General features: G+C 35.9%; 1 protein-coding gene across 1 annotated transcript; it reads right to left on the bottom strand.

Annotated features, from left to right (window-relative positions):
* Nucleotides 1–61: 61 nt before the first annotated feature.
* Nucleotides 62–17,834, bottom strand: USP16 (ubiquitin specific peptidase 16). The gene is made up of 14 exons (XM_008591564.1): nt 17,736–17,834; nt 16,006–16,190; nt 15,308–15,403; nt 14,218–14,348; nt 13,777–13,864; nt 12,545–12,623; nt 11,102–11,193; nt 10,672–10,728; nt 9,385–9,561; nt 6,870–7,533; nt 5,529–5,623; nt 4,514–4,600; nt 594–750; nt 62–488 (listed from the first exon to the last, which is right to left on the bottom strand). The coding sequence occupies exons 2-14, from the start codon at nt 16,081–16,083 to the stop codon at nt 364–366; spliced, it is 1,926 nt and encodes a 641-aa protein (XP_008589786.1). The 5' UTR covers nt 16,084–16,190; nt 17,736–17,834; the 3' UTR covers nt 62–363.
* Nucleotides 17,835–18,100: the final 266 nt, after the last annotated feature.

Raw genomic sequence — 18,100 nt, 5'->3', positions numbered from 1 at the left:
AAAAAAAATACCTAGAAGGGTCAGTCAATGCAACTTAAAATCTTCTAAGCAATAAAACAAGTTTTTGGGGTAAGTCACTTTATTGATGTGTTGCGACCCACCACCCAGACATATTAAGCACAGAGGACTTAAGTAAGTCAGAATTTCCTTTCCAGAAACTGGAAGCAGCAATAAAAACCACTATGATAGTACAAAATCATTGTAAATTTTTAGGTATTTTTCCCTTCAATAAATAAACATGATTTCTTCTGGCATGTGTTTAATGTTAAGTGAGCATGATTTATAGTTAGTCTACTTTTTTATTGTTATTACAGCCATTAAAAAAGCCATAAACGTTTCCAGTGAAAGGACTTTTTGATATGGTTACAGTATTCTCTCATAAAATAGGAGGTACGCTTGTGAGTTTAGTACTTTAGTTGTAGGCACAGCTTGCACATGTGTATCACTGATGTGAAACCACTGCCCTTTGGTTGATTCCATTTCAAAATCTGTCAAGAGGAAATGTAAAATTAAATATAAATGGAAAGATTCAAGTCCACTACTTTATGGTTGTGCCATAATCTGAATGCCTAAATTTTCCCAAGACATCTTACCTTGTGGAATATCTCCGTGAAGAACAAGATTAGAGAGATGACTGTTTGCAGTTCTTGCCTTGGCATAGGCAGTGTAATGCCCTGACCTCATAGTTCCACTATGTTCAACGACTCCATATAAGGAATAGAGTACCCTTGTATGTTCTTCAGCAACATTCTTTAAAAATGAATAGAATCCAAAAGTTAGTCCCATTTATACAGACGTCAAGACAGATTTACACAACTAACAGAAAGGGTCTTTAGCCTTTACTTTGAGGGTGTAGAAAGTTGCCACTGCCATTTCCCTGCTGGAAAAACCATAAACCAAAGGCCCCTTGATGTAATGAGTTATCTGGCCCGGATAATAAATAACTGAACTCAACTTGCCAGAGTTTCTTTAGGAGCCCTAGGATAATCCCAAAATGCCTTAACCCTGGCTATCACCCTGATCTCTACCCAAATGTAAGCCCTTAACAGAAGAGGATAGCATTTAGGTTGAAAGAAACCCCTTTCATTTTCAAATGCCCCTAAGGAGTCAGAAGCACAGTCAACCTCTCCCAAGTGCTCACTTTCCCCGCCCAGAGTCGAGGCTGCTTATTCTTTTAAAACCCCATGTACCACAGGGTTAGCAACAGGGACAGCCATTTTTTGAGCCAGGGGCCACTTCCAGACAACTACAGCATTTATATTCTTTTGCAAAAAGTCCCGAACAAGCATCACTGCCCTTCAAAATAGTACTGTCCCTAATCGTCTCTAACCTACACCTCCACATTCATTGAAGAACTTTATACTTCTCTACCTCAAGTCCTATCAGCTTCCTCAGAGATTAGTGTCCACCAATGACCCTCACAGGATTTTCACTGCCATTCTATTTTAGCCAACCACGACTACATTCTGGGCTTGGTCATCACTCAGAACTGTTCAACCTCAGAAATCTAATTTTCTTTTTTTGGTGAGAGAGGGGGAGCACAGTGAGCCAGTACAAGGATCAAACCCTGGACCTTGGTGTTATCAGCACATGCTCTAACTAAATGAGCTAATGGGCCAAGCCCTGGAAATATAATTTTATAGTCTCACAATTCTTCCATTCTTTCAACTCTCACCTCACCTATTCTGTAACTAACTAACAGGATCTTCCAGTCAGTCATTTATTCCTGTCCTATGAAGACTCTTCTGGCATTATTTCCATATGCGGTCTAGACCTTCACTATTCCAAATGAGGTCCATGGAACAGCACCATCAGCATCACCTGAGTTTATTAGAAACACAGATCTTAGACCCCACCCAAGAGGGAGACAATCAGTTTGTGGGTCTAATTCCCAGGTGACTCAGGCATATTAAAGTTTGGGAACTTGGATCACATGTATCATGGTTAAAAATAATCTCCTCTCTTCACACCCACCAACAACCTTGCCACCACATCCAATTCATCACAAAACCCCACCCTGAATCCTACAATATATCTTCCCCATCCCCAAACCCAGACAGCTGCTATTGCTAGAAAACAAAATTATACGACCTTCTACTTCATCAGGTCCTGGATGTGACTATAATCTTGAAACTTGTCCTTAATTAGCTGCCTCTTCCATGGATGCTCTTCACAGCAACTGTACCAAACTCTGACCACTCTTTTTTGGCCACTCCTTATCCCCTAACCCTTTACTCTCTCTCACTGACCTGACTTCCCACTTCAGGAAAACTGAGACACAACCCACCCAACTACAAGCTGCCCATTCTCATGAAAATGACATATCCCCTCCCTTTTATCCAAAGACCACACTCCAACTTAGCGTCTTCAGCCTGGCCCTTCTGGCCTCCTCCAGGATCTTGCTCAATCAATTTTCTCTTTTCTGTACTTTTAACTTGTAAATTTTCCTCTGGGCCTACAAACCTACTTAAGTCTACTACACTTAAAAAAATCTTCATTGATTCACTACTTTATCTTTTTAACAAAGCCTCTAACATATCTACATACTTTATTTCCACAACCCACCTAAGTTCCCAACACTATTCTTGAAAAACAAGGGCTGGCCGGTTAGCTCGCTTGGTTAGAACATGGTGCTGATAACGGCAAGGTCATGCGTTCAGATTTCCATACCAGACAGCCACCAAAATACATAAGTAAATAAATCACCATACCCTCTGCCACTTAGTCCTTTCCTTGAAAGTTGAACACAGGCTAGAACATGGTGCTGATAACGGCAAGGTCATGCGTTCAGATTTCCATACCAGACAGCCACCAAAATAAATAAGTAAATAAATCACCATACCCTCTGCCACTTAGTCCTTTCCTTGAAAGTTGAACACAGGGCAAGGCATTTTAAGCAAAAGATGGATTCCTGATGATCTTGTACTCAAAACTAATCTAACCAAAAGTATTTCCTTTTACCAGCTAAAGTAACCTGGCCCTATGGTGATAACATAAAAACAATTAAAATTTACCCACTAGCTCTGAAATTATACCTTTCTTGGACAATTTTAAATTGGGAGGGAGGAAGGGGGAATTCCCACCATTTCAAATGTTACACATAAAAAGTAAGACTTTATTAACATGCTTATATTAAAGTTTTGGAATATGAATATTGTACAACACAGCTTCTCTGATTCTACATATTCTTCTTCAACATGTAGATTCTTTGAGATCCTCTGTGTTGTCCTCCTCTTCTACCTTTGCCTCTTCCATTCAGATGCTCGCCAGAGTCCTGTCCATGCCATCTCTTCTCTTTCTTTCTCCCAGGCACAAGGGATCCCATCCTCCCATAGTTTTAACCACCACCTACATATTGATTTCCAAATCCTTATCTCCAGCCCTAACATCTCAGCTCTGGGCCTCAGACATGTATATACAAATGCTTCTAGACTAAGCACATGAATATATCAAAGATATCTGACATTCAATGTATCCAAAACCAAACTCATTATCCTTTCTCCACCTTCCAACCTGCTCTTCTCCCTGTATTTCCTACCTCAGTTTATGGCACTCCAATCTGCCTGGTCACTCAAGCCAAGCCCCAGAAGTCATGTCAACTCCTCTTTCTGTGCCACCCTCAGCATCCACTTAAAGCCCTCTGCCTCACCTTCCAATGCCAATCCACCATAAGTCTGGTTAACTTTACCTCCTGCAATATTCCTTCAATCTCCCCTTCTCCTGCCCAACTTTAAGCCCTCATCATCTATTGGCTGAATTAATTCAACAGCCCCCTAATTCACTGCCCTGCCTCTAGTCTTGCCCTGCCTAAAATCCAATCTCCATACTTCAACAGGTAATCTATGTAAAATGCAGATCTGTGTCACTTAATTACTTTAAACTTTCCAGTGGCTCCCCACTGCATACCTAATAAGCCCCAAAGTTCCTCACCATGACACACCTGCAAGGTCTCATTCCCATCTCACTTCTCTGGCTTCATTTCCTATCTTTCCCTGTACCTTGTACTGTAAGCTCTAGAACTGCTAATATTATAAGTCCCTGGAACACATCATCCTATTTTACACTGCTATGCTTTTTGCTCCTGCTGTTCTTTCTGCCTGGAAAACTCATTTGATCTTGATTCATTATACTAATATTTACTCTTTCTTTAAGCATTAGTTGAAGCATAGTCCCTGAACCACCAAATGCTGGGTTAAGTGCATACCACCTCTGTGCTGTATGTATCAATCTTCCTGAGATTATCCATTAATGCATCTGCTCACCTTTAGTTTTGTGCCCTCAGCTCCCAAGACAATGTCTGCCAAAATAATGGGGGTTCAAAATACTGTTGAACTGAAATAACCTAATTTTCAAAATGATTCATCACAGATCTTGAAATTATAAAGATACAATGATCAAAGACCCACTCTACTCAATAAATCATATCAACTTCATACTTATGTGTGTTGCTGTTGGAATAGCAAACTATGATTTGCCTTTAAATGATTTTCCTAAAAAGACAACTTTCACCTACCTTACATTTAAGGGTACAAAAAGGAGCCAAATCTAAGATTTCTGGAAACTTTATGTGTTTGTTAACTTTGCGTAGGTTAAACCCAGCCTGAAAAAGAAGGATAACAGATTGAGTTATACACATAAAGTAAACTGTAGTCTCCTCTGATGCCCAAAAGAACACCAACATCCATCCGTAGTTCAGTCTTCTTAGACTATTCTTTCTGACCAGTAACTCATTCCAAGTTGGTTTATTTTTGCTAAGTGCACACATACTACAAACACAAATACACACACACATCCCATCACATTAAGAAAGGTGTTCCCATGAAAAAATGTCCAGTGTTTCTGCTTTAGCCATCCAGAAAAAACAGATTAGACCAGAGGTTTCCAGTGCTTAAAACTCACCAACAGCAGAATATTTTTTTGTGAAACACCCAATTTCAGCCTCGTGCTTTAACCAAGCTTAGTGAATTAATAAAAAGCCACCCAATTAGTCAAGCCTATACCAACCATGAAAGGAAAAATGTTCTGAAGATTCTGAAGGGACTTATGGAATTTGAAACAGAATTTGAAAGTTGTACTGCTTATAGCAAAAGTCTTCCAGAAAAGAAGGGGTCACCGGAATGATGAAAATCCAAGGTACGATACAATGTTTTTTAATCAAGAGTCAGCAAAAATAAGATACCACACACAAAACAGAAAAACATCATTCATATTCCTCAGTGTGAGATATAAGTAGTAAACTCGTCTTTTCTTGTTTTTAAACCTGAAATTAAGGTTAGAGTAAGACGCTAATCTTATGAAAAAGAGCAACACAAGTTACAGTAAATTTGAGGAAGGATTGTGCCTAAATTTCTCCTCCACTTTGACATGCATCTTTGACTTGCCCATACTTATTTTTTTTACTTTCCTACTTCTTTGAAGTTAGAAATAAGAAATAATAGAAAACCAAAGAAACACAGTAATATGTTGCGACAGTAACAAATAAAATAGGTGTTACATATTTAAAATAAATTTGGTGTTACAAGGAGTACCTGCTGAAATCTCTTTAAATGAAGTGTGAGAACAGGAGGAGCAAGAGAAATTAGCATCTGCTTTTTGGCATTGGTGTAAACATGCTTCCTTTCACCTAAAGAAAGAAAGAAATTTTAGCAGTGTAAAAAGTGTTTTAGCCCTCTGAAGTATTCAGATTTGCTACAAAATCATTTCAAACATCTAAAGCAAAAATCAGTAAACTTTTCCTGTGAAGGACCAGAATGTAATAAATATTTTTGGCTTTGCAGACTAAGAGGCAAAATCGATGATATTTTATAGGTATTTATATGAGAGAGAAAACTGTCCACAAATTTTTACTGATGAAATAAAAATATTATAATAATTGAGTACAACTGCACTCTATTAAAGAGAAGAATGGAATTATTTTGGGGACATAACATTTTGGTCAACTGGGGTTTACAGTTAGTGTTCTTTATCATCAAATAATTTGCAAATGTTCATCTATAAAAATAATTATTTTTAGCTCAAAGACCACAAAAAAACAGGCAGAAGGTCAAATGTGGCCTATGGACCTTAGCTTGCCAGTGCCTGCTCTAAAGCAAATAGAATTGCTACAAAATCAACACAATTTACTTTTTGTATCTACATTTATATACAAAGATAGAATTTTAAAGCATTTCAACAATTCTAGTAAAAATCCTTAGATAACCACAGCCCCTTCCTATCCCACTTACCTAAACTCAAAAAAGCGGGGGCGGGGAGAAGGGAATTGTCAATAACTTTGTGTTCCATATTTGGGAACTGTCAGTATCTTTCTGTTCCATGTTTGAGGGAGATGACAAGAAAGCTCTGTCCTCCCAGTACCTTGCACTGGGCATGTCACATTTGTACACTGATGAATTCAAGTGTGGCTTCCTGGGTACAAGGGAGGCGAGGGCCATCACAAATGCTGACAGGGAACTGAGGATGCAAATAGCCACTATCTGTCAGGATGCTGTGGTGACAGCATTCCAGTGGGATGATTTACCCACAAGGAGAGGTGTCAGAGAGCAAACTGTCCCACTTTAACTGTTGCTGAAATGTCACAGAGTACTAGCCACTTCAATAAATTTCTGCTTCTTCCATCCTTCTGTTAAATATTTACATAGAGGGTACTTATTCATGCCATCAAAATCCTGATACAATTACAATAGGAGTACTCTACCTACGCAGTGCAAAATGTGCCCCTGAATATTATTTTACTTATAGTGAGAGACTCTAAATGGGTACTTATTCATGCCATCAAAATCCTGATACAATTACAATAGGAGTACTGTACCTACGCAGTGCAAAATGTGCCCCTGAATATTATTTTACTTATAGTGAGAGACTCTAAATACCTTTTATGTTTGCCTTTGGTCCATTATACTGTCTCCTTGTGCATACATCACAAAGCAATTTATTAGTATCTCGAAGTTTCTCATTACGGGTGAACTGATATAAACAATATTGGATTGAACACTCCTCGGTATTGAAAGCTTCCCTGTTTGCAAGAGTACAGAAAGCAGTTTCTGGATCTTCATTTACAACCTCATACACCTTTGTTCCAGGAGTATGACTGCCATCCAGAATCTCTATGTTTATTTCATCAGGTTGAAGGGCGGCATTCAAATTAAGGTTTTTGAAACCACTGGAAATGTCCACTTCTCCATTGCTCCCTTCCTTTAGGTAGATATCATTTAAATTCCTAATACATTCAGGGGGAGAAGATGCCAAAACCTCCATATCATTATTCATGCTGACATTCCTCATATCTACTTCCTCTGTGGATTTCTGATTGTCAGTTACATTTTCTATCATTTTTTCTTGGCCATTCAAATCTTTCTTATTAACACAAAATTCTTTATGTGTAACTTCCTCTTGTAAAATGTGGTTAGATTTAACATCCACCTCTCCGTGAAGTGACAGTTCAGCTTCACATTCATTATCTTCAGGATGGTCATTGGTACAGATATCATTTAAATGAAGGACTTTTCCTTGAATTTTTTTTTGCCTTCGTTGGTTCTGTGTAAAAAGAATAAAACATTAAAAAAGAAGGAAGGAAGGAAAGAAGGAGAAAAGGAAGGAGGGGAAGAAAGAAGGAAGGAAAGGTACACATGTATCACATCAAGTTTTGCTGCTTATCAATCAAAAATAAATAATTTTGTAAGGAAGAATTCACTCTCAGAATCTGATCCTGAAAGATCAGAGATCAAGTTATGAAGAAAAGTTCTTTAAATGAAATCAGGAATACACTATCACCAATCATCAAAAAATTATGCTACTGGGGAAATAAAAATACGCAAGACATATTCTCTGTTCTAAGAGAAGTAATTAGACAGAGTAAAAAGACTGCTAAACCCAAGAAGCCAAGTTTTAAACTACGTAGTGAGTCTGACTACGTACACAACAAAAAGAGATGTATCCATGTGAAGTATAACTATTGGGCCAAAGTTTCACTGAGGAGATAAAAAAACAAATGAAAACTCAAGGATACGTAAGTTTAGGACTGCTTTGGTCAGAAAAATGGATGAAAGCATTCTAGGGAAAAAATGACCCAAAATTAGTAAGGAAGCAAGGAAACCACATGCACGGAGGACAATAAAGAACCTTTCCCCTAAAATCACCTTTTTTGACACTTGCAGCCTATTTCCAAGTAGAAGGGGGGGGGAGATACGTCATCAAGATTCCTCTTACTGGAATGCCTAAAGATCAAATGGGTTAGCATTTTTGTTTGTAATTGAAAGAAAAGTCCCTGTTAGGCTAATCTGTAAAGCCAGAAGGATGAAAAGGCAAAATACAAGGCATAGGACACAAACATTTTCTGATTGTTTCAATAAAAATGAATAACACACAAAAGAAAAATGGGGAAAAGATATAAGCAAATACTTAAACAAAAAGGAAACACAAATGGCTCTGAAACATGAAAATATGCTTAATCCAATTTATATTTAAATAAATGCAAAAATAAACTGCACTGAGATAATATCTTCCATCTATTAGACTAGCAGAAACCTGGAAGTTTGATAACACACTGCTTGCTGCCAAGGATCAGGAGAAACAGGAAATCTCATATATTGCTGGTGTGAATATAAATTGGTACAACCTCTGTGGAGGGCAATTAGGTAGTATCTATCAGAACTACAAATGCAATCCTTCTCAAAATTTACCCTACAGACGATATATGTACAGGGTTACTCACTGCAGCATTGGCCACTACAGCACAAGACTAGAAACAACCTAAATCAATAGAGAAATGGTTAAATGAAGTATGGTACATCCACAAAACAGACTACTCTGCAGCTGCAAAAAAAAAAGAATGAGAAGCTTTGCATTCTGAAATGGAGAGGTCTCCAAGAATCTCATTAAATATAAACAAACAAAAAACAAGGTCCAGAACAGTGTATATACTAAAAAATGGGGAAGAAAAAAGCAAGACTGCATATTTGCATTTCCTCATTTTCCAAAAGAAACTCCAAAAGAACACATAGGAAACTAATGAAAGTGGTTATCTATGTCATAAAAGAACAGTGGTGGGAGGGTGACTTTTATTGTATAACTTGATATATTTTTAAATTTGTGAATGCCAATGTATTAACCACTCAAAAAATTAAGTTAAAAGTGAACTAAACTTACTAGAAATAGTTGTCACGAGTAATGCAGAATTAACAAAAAAAAAGAAGCACAACCTTTTCTTCACATGTACTTAAAGCAATTTCCCTGAAGAGAATACCAAACGAGCTAATTCAGCAAACTGCCAAATGAAATGTTGTACATAAAAATAACAGACCTCTCTACCAATGTCATTCAGACTATAACCTCAATAGTTCAAAATATAAAAGGAGAAAAGCATAATTTTCCTCATTAATCACCCACCTTGGCTTGCTTTTTGGCTTGCTTCTTTGCTTTCTTCTGCAAGTGCTTACTCGTTCCTGAAGGAATATCATTTCTCTCTTTTATGTAACTGTCATTATCCTTTTCTTCCTCACTGTCTTTATCTTCATCCTCCATTGTCTTTTTCAGATTTTTATCATTTACATTTTTCTTACCACTCTTAAAATATGGAGAGATTATGGGTCAAAAACAAAATTTTACAACAACCATTTGGTGAAAAGAAAATTCGTGGGCCGAGCCCATGGCGCACTCGGGAGAGTGTGGCGCTGGGAGCGCAGCAGTGCTCCCGCCGCAGGTTCGAATCCTATATAGGGATGGCCGCCGGTGTGCTCACTGGCTGAGCGCAGTGCGGCCAGTCTCAAAAAGGACAAAAAAAAAAAAAAAGAAAATTAATCTTCATATGCTGAGAAAACAAGCAAACAAAACAGCAAAAAGGCAACTTCACATGCAAGTGTAATAGAAAAGAATGTAATGAATTTTATTAGATACATGCTGTATCATGCTGTAAATATGTCCATATCTAAATGTACTTTGTGTTTATAAGTGATTTATGTATTACACCACAGGTATCCCTTTTTATTCTTTTCTTTCTTTGCACGTAAATGACAGTTTTAAAGAAAGAAAAAATAAAGTTAAGTTTGGTGAGACTTTACTCACTAAATAATAGGCCAAGGTCCTAATTCAAATGAAGTTGAATAATGACTTAATCAATATTTATAACAAGTTCTCTTTTTTCCTGCTACTACTTAGAAGGAATCAAATTAATATGGCTTAAAACCGAGGTAATACTCTCTATTTAACATTTATATACTTAAGACTGCAAGGGATTTGTAGTTAGTCTAAAATAATGAAAATAAACTATAATTTTAATGAAGAAAATATGTAAACCAATCAATTATCGATAAAGAATTCTAAGTACATCATTCTCTTTTCAAAAGAATTATTTAACATTTATATACTTAAGACTGCAAGGGATTTGTAGTTAGTCTAAAATAATGAAAATAAACTATAATTTTAATGAAGAAAATACTTCCCCATATGTAAACCAATCAATTATCGATAAAGAATTCTAAGTACATCATTCTCTTTTCAAAAGAAGTATTTACCCTATTCTTTATTCAAATTCTAAAAATTACTGTATCTCAAACAGGTTAAGAAAAATTTCCCCATGAGCTAATAATGTACAAACTCAAAAAAGGAGACAAGGCATCTTCCCCCATAAAATCTAACAGAGGAAAAAAAATCTACTTTAATAAAATAAACTCTTACCTGATCATCTAAAACAGGGAGAGACAAATCAAGGAAAGATTCATGAACCAAGGAGACCTTAAACCAACCAAAAAAGAAAATGTAAAAGGAAGGAAAGATTCCAATTAAACATTACACAGTAAGATCCTTTCTGCCTTGGAGGTGGGGGAATGGGGTAGGTTTTAAAATAAACAAAGGCTTAAGAAAATTTCAAATGAAAAATTACTCGATGTTGAGGACTTTGGGTTAGGGGAAATAAATTAAAATGTTAAACTAGCTTCTTCAAGATTTAAGGAGTACTGACATTTCCAATAAAGAACCATGCACATCTGGATAGTTCAACAAAGAATACTCTATGAAGATAGGCATTTCTGTTTTTGAAAGAAACAACTGATAAGCTGTACTCTATGAATATTAATGAATAAGCCCAGCCCACACTATATCTACTTACAGTTCTACATTCATCACACATGATTGTACTAGTTAGTTCACCACCAAAGATGCGGTCCACAAAACTTGGTATTGATTTTTTCTTTTCATAATCTATAAAGGGAAAAAAAATTTACCGATTACCTTTATATAATTAATTGAATAAGAAAAGTTAAAACTTACTTACCTAATGCTAAAATTTTACTTTTAATTTCCTATCTCATAGACTTTTTTCTCTAATGTTACAGAGAAATTTTATATTTTCCATAATTTTATTCTTATGCTATAGAAGTTAGCAGCATATACCCTACCTCTGAGCATAACACAAGTTAACATATTCCTTTATTAATAAGAAAAAAGTGTTGTTTTCCAAGATCTAGTCAATGGGAAATAAATTCTGCAAGTCAGTGAGACATTCTGTAGATCAGTATCTCCATCAGTAAAATTAGCAGATTGAATTAGGCTGAAAGATATTCTAGCTCCCTAGTTCTAGCTCTAACATTCTAACATTCAGTACTGAAAAAAGATATGGTGGTAGCAAACTTGGAGAGAAAATGCATGTAACTTGCTTTGTGAACTCCTATTAAAAAAAAAAAAAAAAAAAACCTCAAGAAAATGTTTCACACACAATCCTTTTATTTGTCCATGTTCCCAGAAACAATCTCGATAAGTTTAATATAAGGTGACATAATTTTACTACCTGGTCACCCAATTTTCCTTATACATGAAATTTATAAACATTATTCAAATGATATGTGTCCACTTATGCAGAAACATGCTTTTATGATGGACAGTACCAGTAGGCATGATTCTCTTGTTACCAGCCAGGTTCTACAGGGCACCAAGGAGGCAAAGAATTGCTATGAGTTGATTCAAACCTGTGCTTTACCAAATAAAGTAACCCTTAGTCACTTGTGACCATTTGAATTTAATTAAAGTTAAATAAAAATAAAAATTTAGTTCCTCAGTTTCACCAGTCACATTTCAAGAGTTTGAGAGCTACATGTGGCTAGTGGCTTCCACACAAGACAACACAGATAGAGAAGAGTTCATTACCACAGGAAGTTCTACTGCACAGACATGTCCTAAATCTTTACATGTCATACAACAATAAGAATTAAGTTGTCTCCATGACTATTAAACCAGTTACTGACAACTCACGCTAACAAGTGTAATTCATGTATTACTGCTAATTACAACTTTAAACTTTTGAAAAATAAAAATGTGATGTCATCTTAGCTCTATTTTTATAAATTTCACTGTAATAATGCATAAAAATAGACCACAAGTTACAATTCTCTAAACTATTCACTTTTGAAGTACAGAACAATTTTTTAAAATCAATGGTGATATAGAGAAATTATTTTTTAATAACCATAGATTTGAAATACATGTGCCAGAAATCCTGTCCCAAGGTACAAAGGAATTCAACTATAGTGCTTTAGTTCAGAAAGTCAGACATTACCTTTAACTTTATTTTTTAGTTCTTCATCCAATTTTTCAGTAGAATTACCAAATGCTTTAAGAATTCCTTTACTCACTCTCTAAAAGTAATAAAATGGATATATATATACTATTAAATTTTTAATTTTATAATTATTTTCCTTAGAAAATATGTAATCAAGTCAAGAAAGTGATCAAGATCTAGCTCCCCAGATTTACTGAAGTAAAAAGAAATATTTCCAAGATCAAATTTTCAAACTTAATGCAAGGAGCTAAAAAGAATTATGCCTATAAAGCAATCAGTAACCCCTGAATAAAGGTACTGTCTTATCACTTCAACATTTTAAATCTTTTCAAACCAAAGCTTTTTAGAACATGTCTACCTCCTTTGGAAAGACACTGAAATATTTTGTCTTGGAAGCAGAGTGGTTACGTGAGAGCTGGACAGCACTCAAAGCCCAGCTCCATCATTAATGGGTGACCTTGAACTAGGTACTACACCCTAGCTTCAGAATCTATGGAGTGAGAAAGTAATAACAGCATCTACCTTGTAGAATGGTGTAAGAACTAAGTAAGGTAATTCATATAAAACACTGCAAACAGCATCAGGCATAAGTAAGTGCAAAATAAATATTAGTTGTTATCACTATTATTACTATTATTAATTACATTCACATCCCCAAATACATTATTTTACATCCTGGCAATTAACAAAAATCTTAAAATGTAACAAATGTTCCCTAACTCTTACAAAATGACAATACTTCCTAGATTCAAAAAACTGTGTTAAATCACACTCACAATGAAATTAATGTAACTGAGAATTGTTCTGGAAGAAACATTTTCCAATACTCTGCAGCTTTCCTAATACAGGCTAATATAACAGAACATTTAAAGAACAATAATGCTATAAACATTATGTAAACTAAAGCACCATGAAAAAGAAAATTATTTTTAAGTCTCTTGATTCATTCTAAAGATGAAAACACACTAGTTTAAAAAGCTGGTGTAGAAAAAAAATTTAAAATTACAACGGCCTCGTTAGCTTTCACTGCTTTAATAACACTTAAGATGTTAAGTGACAGACAAGTTCATGTGATGAAAACACACTAGTTTAAAAAGCTGGTGTAGAAAAAAATTTAAAATTACAATGGCCTCGTTAGCTTTCACTGCTTTAATAACACTTAAGATGTTAAGTGACAGACAAGTTCATGAAGATGAGATTACAAAACATGATGGTCATAATATGCTAACATGGTGTTCTTCTGCTCTCATCCCATCCAATAAATAGCGAAGCAGCTCCTGGCTGTCTTGCTGCTGATAGCCTTTAAACCGCACTGCTCTACAGAAAAACAAAAACAAAACCAAAGAAAAGAAAAGCAATTATGAGTCTACTAAAATATAGAGCCATTTTTACAAAATCTTAGAATCATATCTTGAATATTAGCATGTTCTTATCTCTCAAAATTTCTATTTAGTCCAATAACACCCTCGGTAGATTTAATTATCATGTAAAGTACATTTTTTTAATCCAAAAGAAATAAACTATGCTTTTTTATACACACACACACACACACACATACACACACACACATACAAACATACACTGGGTAGACTCGAATGCTATTAATTTTTTTAAGTTATTTCTCAGCATTTTACCAATGCACTGAAAACACAATCAAAGTGGATACTCACTTTTTACAGACCTGAGAAAAGAGTTCTTTAGGTGTCACAATTCCCTTTTTGGTCTCTTGCATCTCATTAAGAAACTGGTTCATGGCTAAAGTAAGAGGGCCTGGAGGCTCAAGGTTTATTTCTAAGGGTTCCTAAATATGGGAATAAAAATTACTTTCTTCAGTCAAATTTTGGAATCATCTACTCTACCAAAATTTAACTAGTTAACATATATAGTCAATATTCCTGACAGAGCTGCCCTATCTAAAAGTTTAAAATGTACATCAAAAGATATAGAAACCTTCTGATCACAGATTGTCTTATTAAGAAGTCAGCTCTACTATTTTAGTTTTAGGTTAATAGGGAACTTTCCACCCCAAAACTGAAAGAGCCAAAGCAAAATGAAAATAATAAAAATGAAAAAGGTAAAACTAATTTGAGTATGGAGCTCTTAAGTCACAGCTCTTATGTCATGGCCTAGAGTTTTAAAAATATCAACGACATTCCCAAGAAGGAACACTAGAGTACAGGAAAATATGGTATACACATAGCAAACAAATGTAATGGCCTGTTACCATTTTTTTCTTTCTTTTTTTTTTTTTTGGCGGCTGGCTGATATAAGAATCCAAACCCTCAACTTTGCTGTTATAACACTTCGTTCTGACCAACTGATCTAACTGGCCAGCCCTTGTTATAATTTCTGTTAGCCTGAAAATGTTTAGCTTGTAGCCTAAAGTAAAACAAAACAAAAACCGACAAACAAAAAGGGTAGAAACGAGTGTTAATTCTTTAAAATACTTCAGAATATGGATATTCACAGAGAGGAAAGTAACTGATTATAAAGGAAAAAATTTTTTTTTTCCTTTTTGACTTTTTTCGTGACCGGCAATGGATCGCAACCCTCAGTGTTGCGCCCGTACCGGACCGGGACCGGCAACGGGATCGCAACCCTCGGTGTTGCGTCCGCACCTCGCTCAGCCAGTGAGCGGGAACCGGTCTGTATGTGGGATCCGAACCCTCGGCGGGAGTGCCACCGCACTCCCAAGCGGTGCACTGTTAGCAGTGCACCACCGGGCCGGCCCAATATAAAGGAAAATTTTAAAGTACATACTGTTAGTGCCAAATTAGGTGGTTCAATTTTTACAATTGTTCCAGACATTTTCACTTCTTTTAGTAGTTCTCTAAGCACTGGTGTTTGCGACAAATTCTGAAATGTAGAATGGAAAAGAAAAGGAAATAAAAGTAAATCAATTCATTTAAATATTTCTTAAGTGTCTATTTTATGAAAACAGAAAATCATGACCAACACTGAAATCTTTATGGTACTTACATTTGGGAAATGAAAAGTTAAGGCATGCTCTTTTCCCCACTTGATTGGGCTCACAAATACTTCATTTCTGGGCTTATTCATTACTTCAGAGGGGCAAAGCCCCATCACTCTATCTGAAGTACCTACCCCACCCCCACCATGATTGATTCTCTCACCACGTCTTACCATCATCTGTAATTACATATTTGTGTCTGTGCTAGATTACCCTGTGCTTCCCTCACACATGTGAAAGCTCCATGAGGGCAGGGGCCATGTTTGTTTTAAACGTCACTTCAACCCAGCAATAAATATTTCCTTGAGCTTTCCTTGAATACATAAAAATAAATTACTTAGGGGAAAAAACTCAGTACTATAGGTAACAGATCCTATAAGGAAAAGGCTAGGTTTTTTGTTTTCTTTTTTGTTTTTTGGTTTTTTTGCTGGGTGTTATAGGAATCGAACTAAGTTTTTTAAAAGCGGAAAAAAATTGACACTGGCACCTGCATAACTGCATTGAAGAAACATGTATTTCCCAAATTACTGAGTCCTTTCACGGTTATTTGGGAAGTAGAATTCATGGGAGGATTTCCTTTAGATATTGTTTCCTTTTTTTCTCTCTCTTGTTCATTTTTACTCTCTTTTTCTAATTTTTTATTTTCAAGTTCAATGTTCTCATTATCTTTCTCTGCTTAAAAAAAAAAAAGAAGATTTAGCAAAATGTGCAATACAGCCATATCAAATGCAGTTATAGTTGGAATAGAGTACTAGAATTAATTATTTTTACCTAATGTTAGTATTTGCCACCTATTTGATTTTAAATGTTATCTAATAAATATAGGTAAATTATCATAGAAAGAAAGAACCAATAAACAACATATTCAGAACTGACATAAGCATTAGTTTGACAAATGAAACCAAACAGTATATGTTCTCGTATAAATCATCTCTTTCTTACTGCACAAAAATGTTTTACAGTTGAACATATCTTACCTTGTAAAATTAGGGCATAAAATAATCAAATAAAGAATGTGGACATGAAAACTTAAATTTTTAAATTCATTTCCTGAGTCAAAAGCCCATCCTGAAGCAAAGAACAAACAATTCTGGTTCTGACAAAGATACTATGACCATAAAAATCTAAAGAACAAGCTTAAAGCAAACACTGTATGTTTACCCAATTAATTTAATTATGAATGGAAAGGACCTGAAAAATGCCTGGCCATTAAAGGAGGTACAATGGGCCAGCCCCATGGCTCACTCGGGAGAGTGCAGCGCTGGTAGCACCGAGGCCGCGGGTTTGGATCCTATATAGGGATGGCCAGTGCGCTCACTGGCTGAGCATGGTGCAGACAGCACCGTGCGGAGGGTTGCAATCCCCTTACCGGTCAGAAAAATAAAATAAAATAAAAGGAGGTACAAATAATTTTCTTTTATATCACCCCAGCAGACAGACTAAAATCTTGCTATTACAAAATGTACCACAGTAAATACAGCATAAGGCAGGTCTACAGTAAGCCCCCAGCCAGGATTATGGGAAGAGGGCCTACTACAGCCCATTCCCTTAGTCCAGACCCTTCTTCACATGTGACTAGATCACTTCTCACATCTCTTCTAACACCTTATAACTGTATATATTTTCACTGTTGTACACTCTGAACCAACAACAGTTCCATAGTTTGAAATTAACCATAACTAATGTTACTCAGCTGTATGTAATGCTAATTAGTACAGGTTGATTATCCCTTATTTGAAATGCTTAGGACCAGAAGTGTTATGAGAGAAGAAATCTGGGGTTATCAGAGGGGGTGGGGGGGAGGAAGAGGGGGATAGGGAGAAATTAAACAAGGGGCATAAAAAATAAATACGATTTGTAACAATATATATGCTAGAGGGCCGGCCCATGGCTCACTCAAGAGAGTGTGGTGCTGGTAACACCAAGGCCACAGGTTCAGATCCCGATACAGGGATGGCTGGTTACCTCACTTGGGAGAGCATGGTGCTGACAACACCAAGTCAAGGGTTAAGATCCCCTTACCAGTCATCCTTAAAAAAAAAAAAAAAACAATATATATATATATGCTAGTAATATTGATTTGATCAACATATGTCAACGTTGAACCCAAATATGTATAATTAATTATGATTCAATATAAATTTAAAAATAAATAAATAAATATCAGCAGATACACAATCAACATTATAACAAATATTATGAAACAAATTATTTTACCTGGTTTTGGAGGGGTTATACCGGCTTGTTTTCTAACATAATCAACCACTTGACCCAATCGATTTGAACTACAATATTGGACCTCATTATCACATATGTAACACCTGTGTCCCAAAAGATCATGGAGAAGAAAAATGACAAACTGACAACTGAAGAGGGAAACAAATTATAATTCCTGGAACCCAAAGTGTGTTATGAAATTATTGAATGAGATAAGCTGAAAATAAAAATTCTATGTTTTCTTAAAGAAGACTATGCATATTAATTCTAGTTTATCATTAACAAGGTTAGCCAGAATTATGGCTGTATGGGGCCGGCCCGGTGGCGCACTGGATAGTGCGCCGCTTGGGAAGCGCGGCGGCGCT

This window comes from Galeopterus variegatus, unplaced genomic scaffold (assembly GCF_000696425.1).
Source record: "Galeopterus variegatus unplaced genomic scaffold, G_variegatus-3.0.2 Scaffold7038, whole genome shotgun sequence".
NCBI classification, from domain to species: domain Eukaryota; kingdom Metazoa; phylum Chordata; class Mammalia; order Dermoptera; family Cynocephalidae; genus Galeopterus; species Galeopterus variegatus.
Note: the sequence above shows the minus strand (reverse complement) of the source record. Positions and strands in the feature narration are given on the sequence as shown.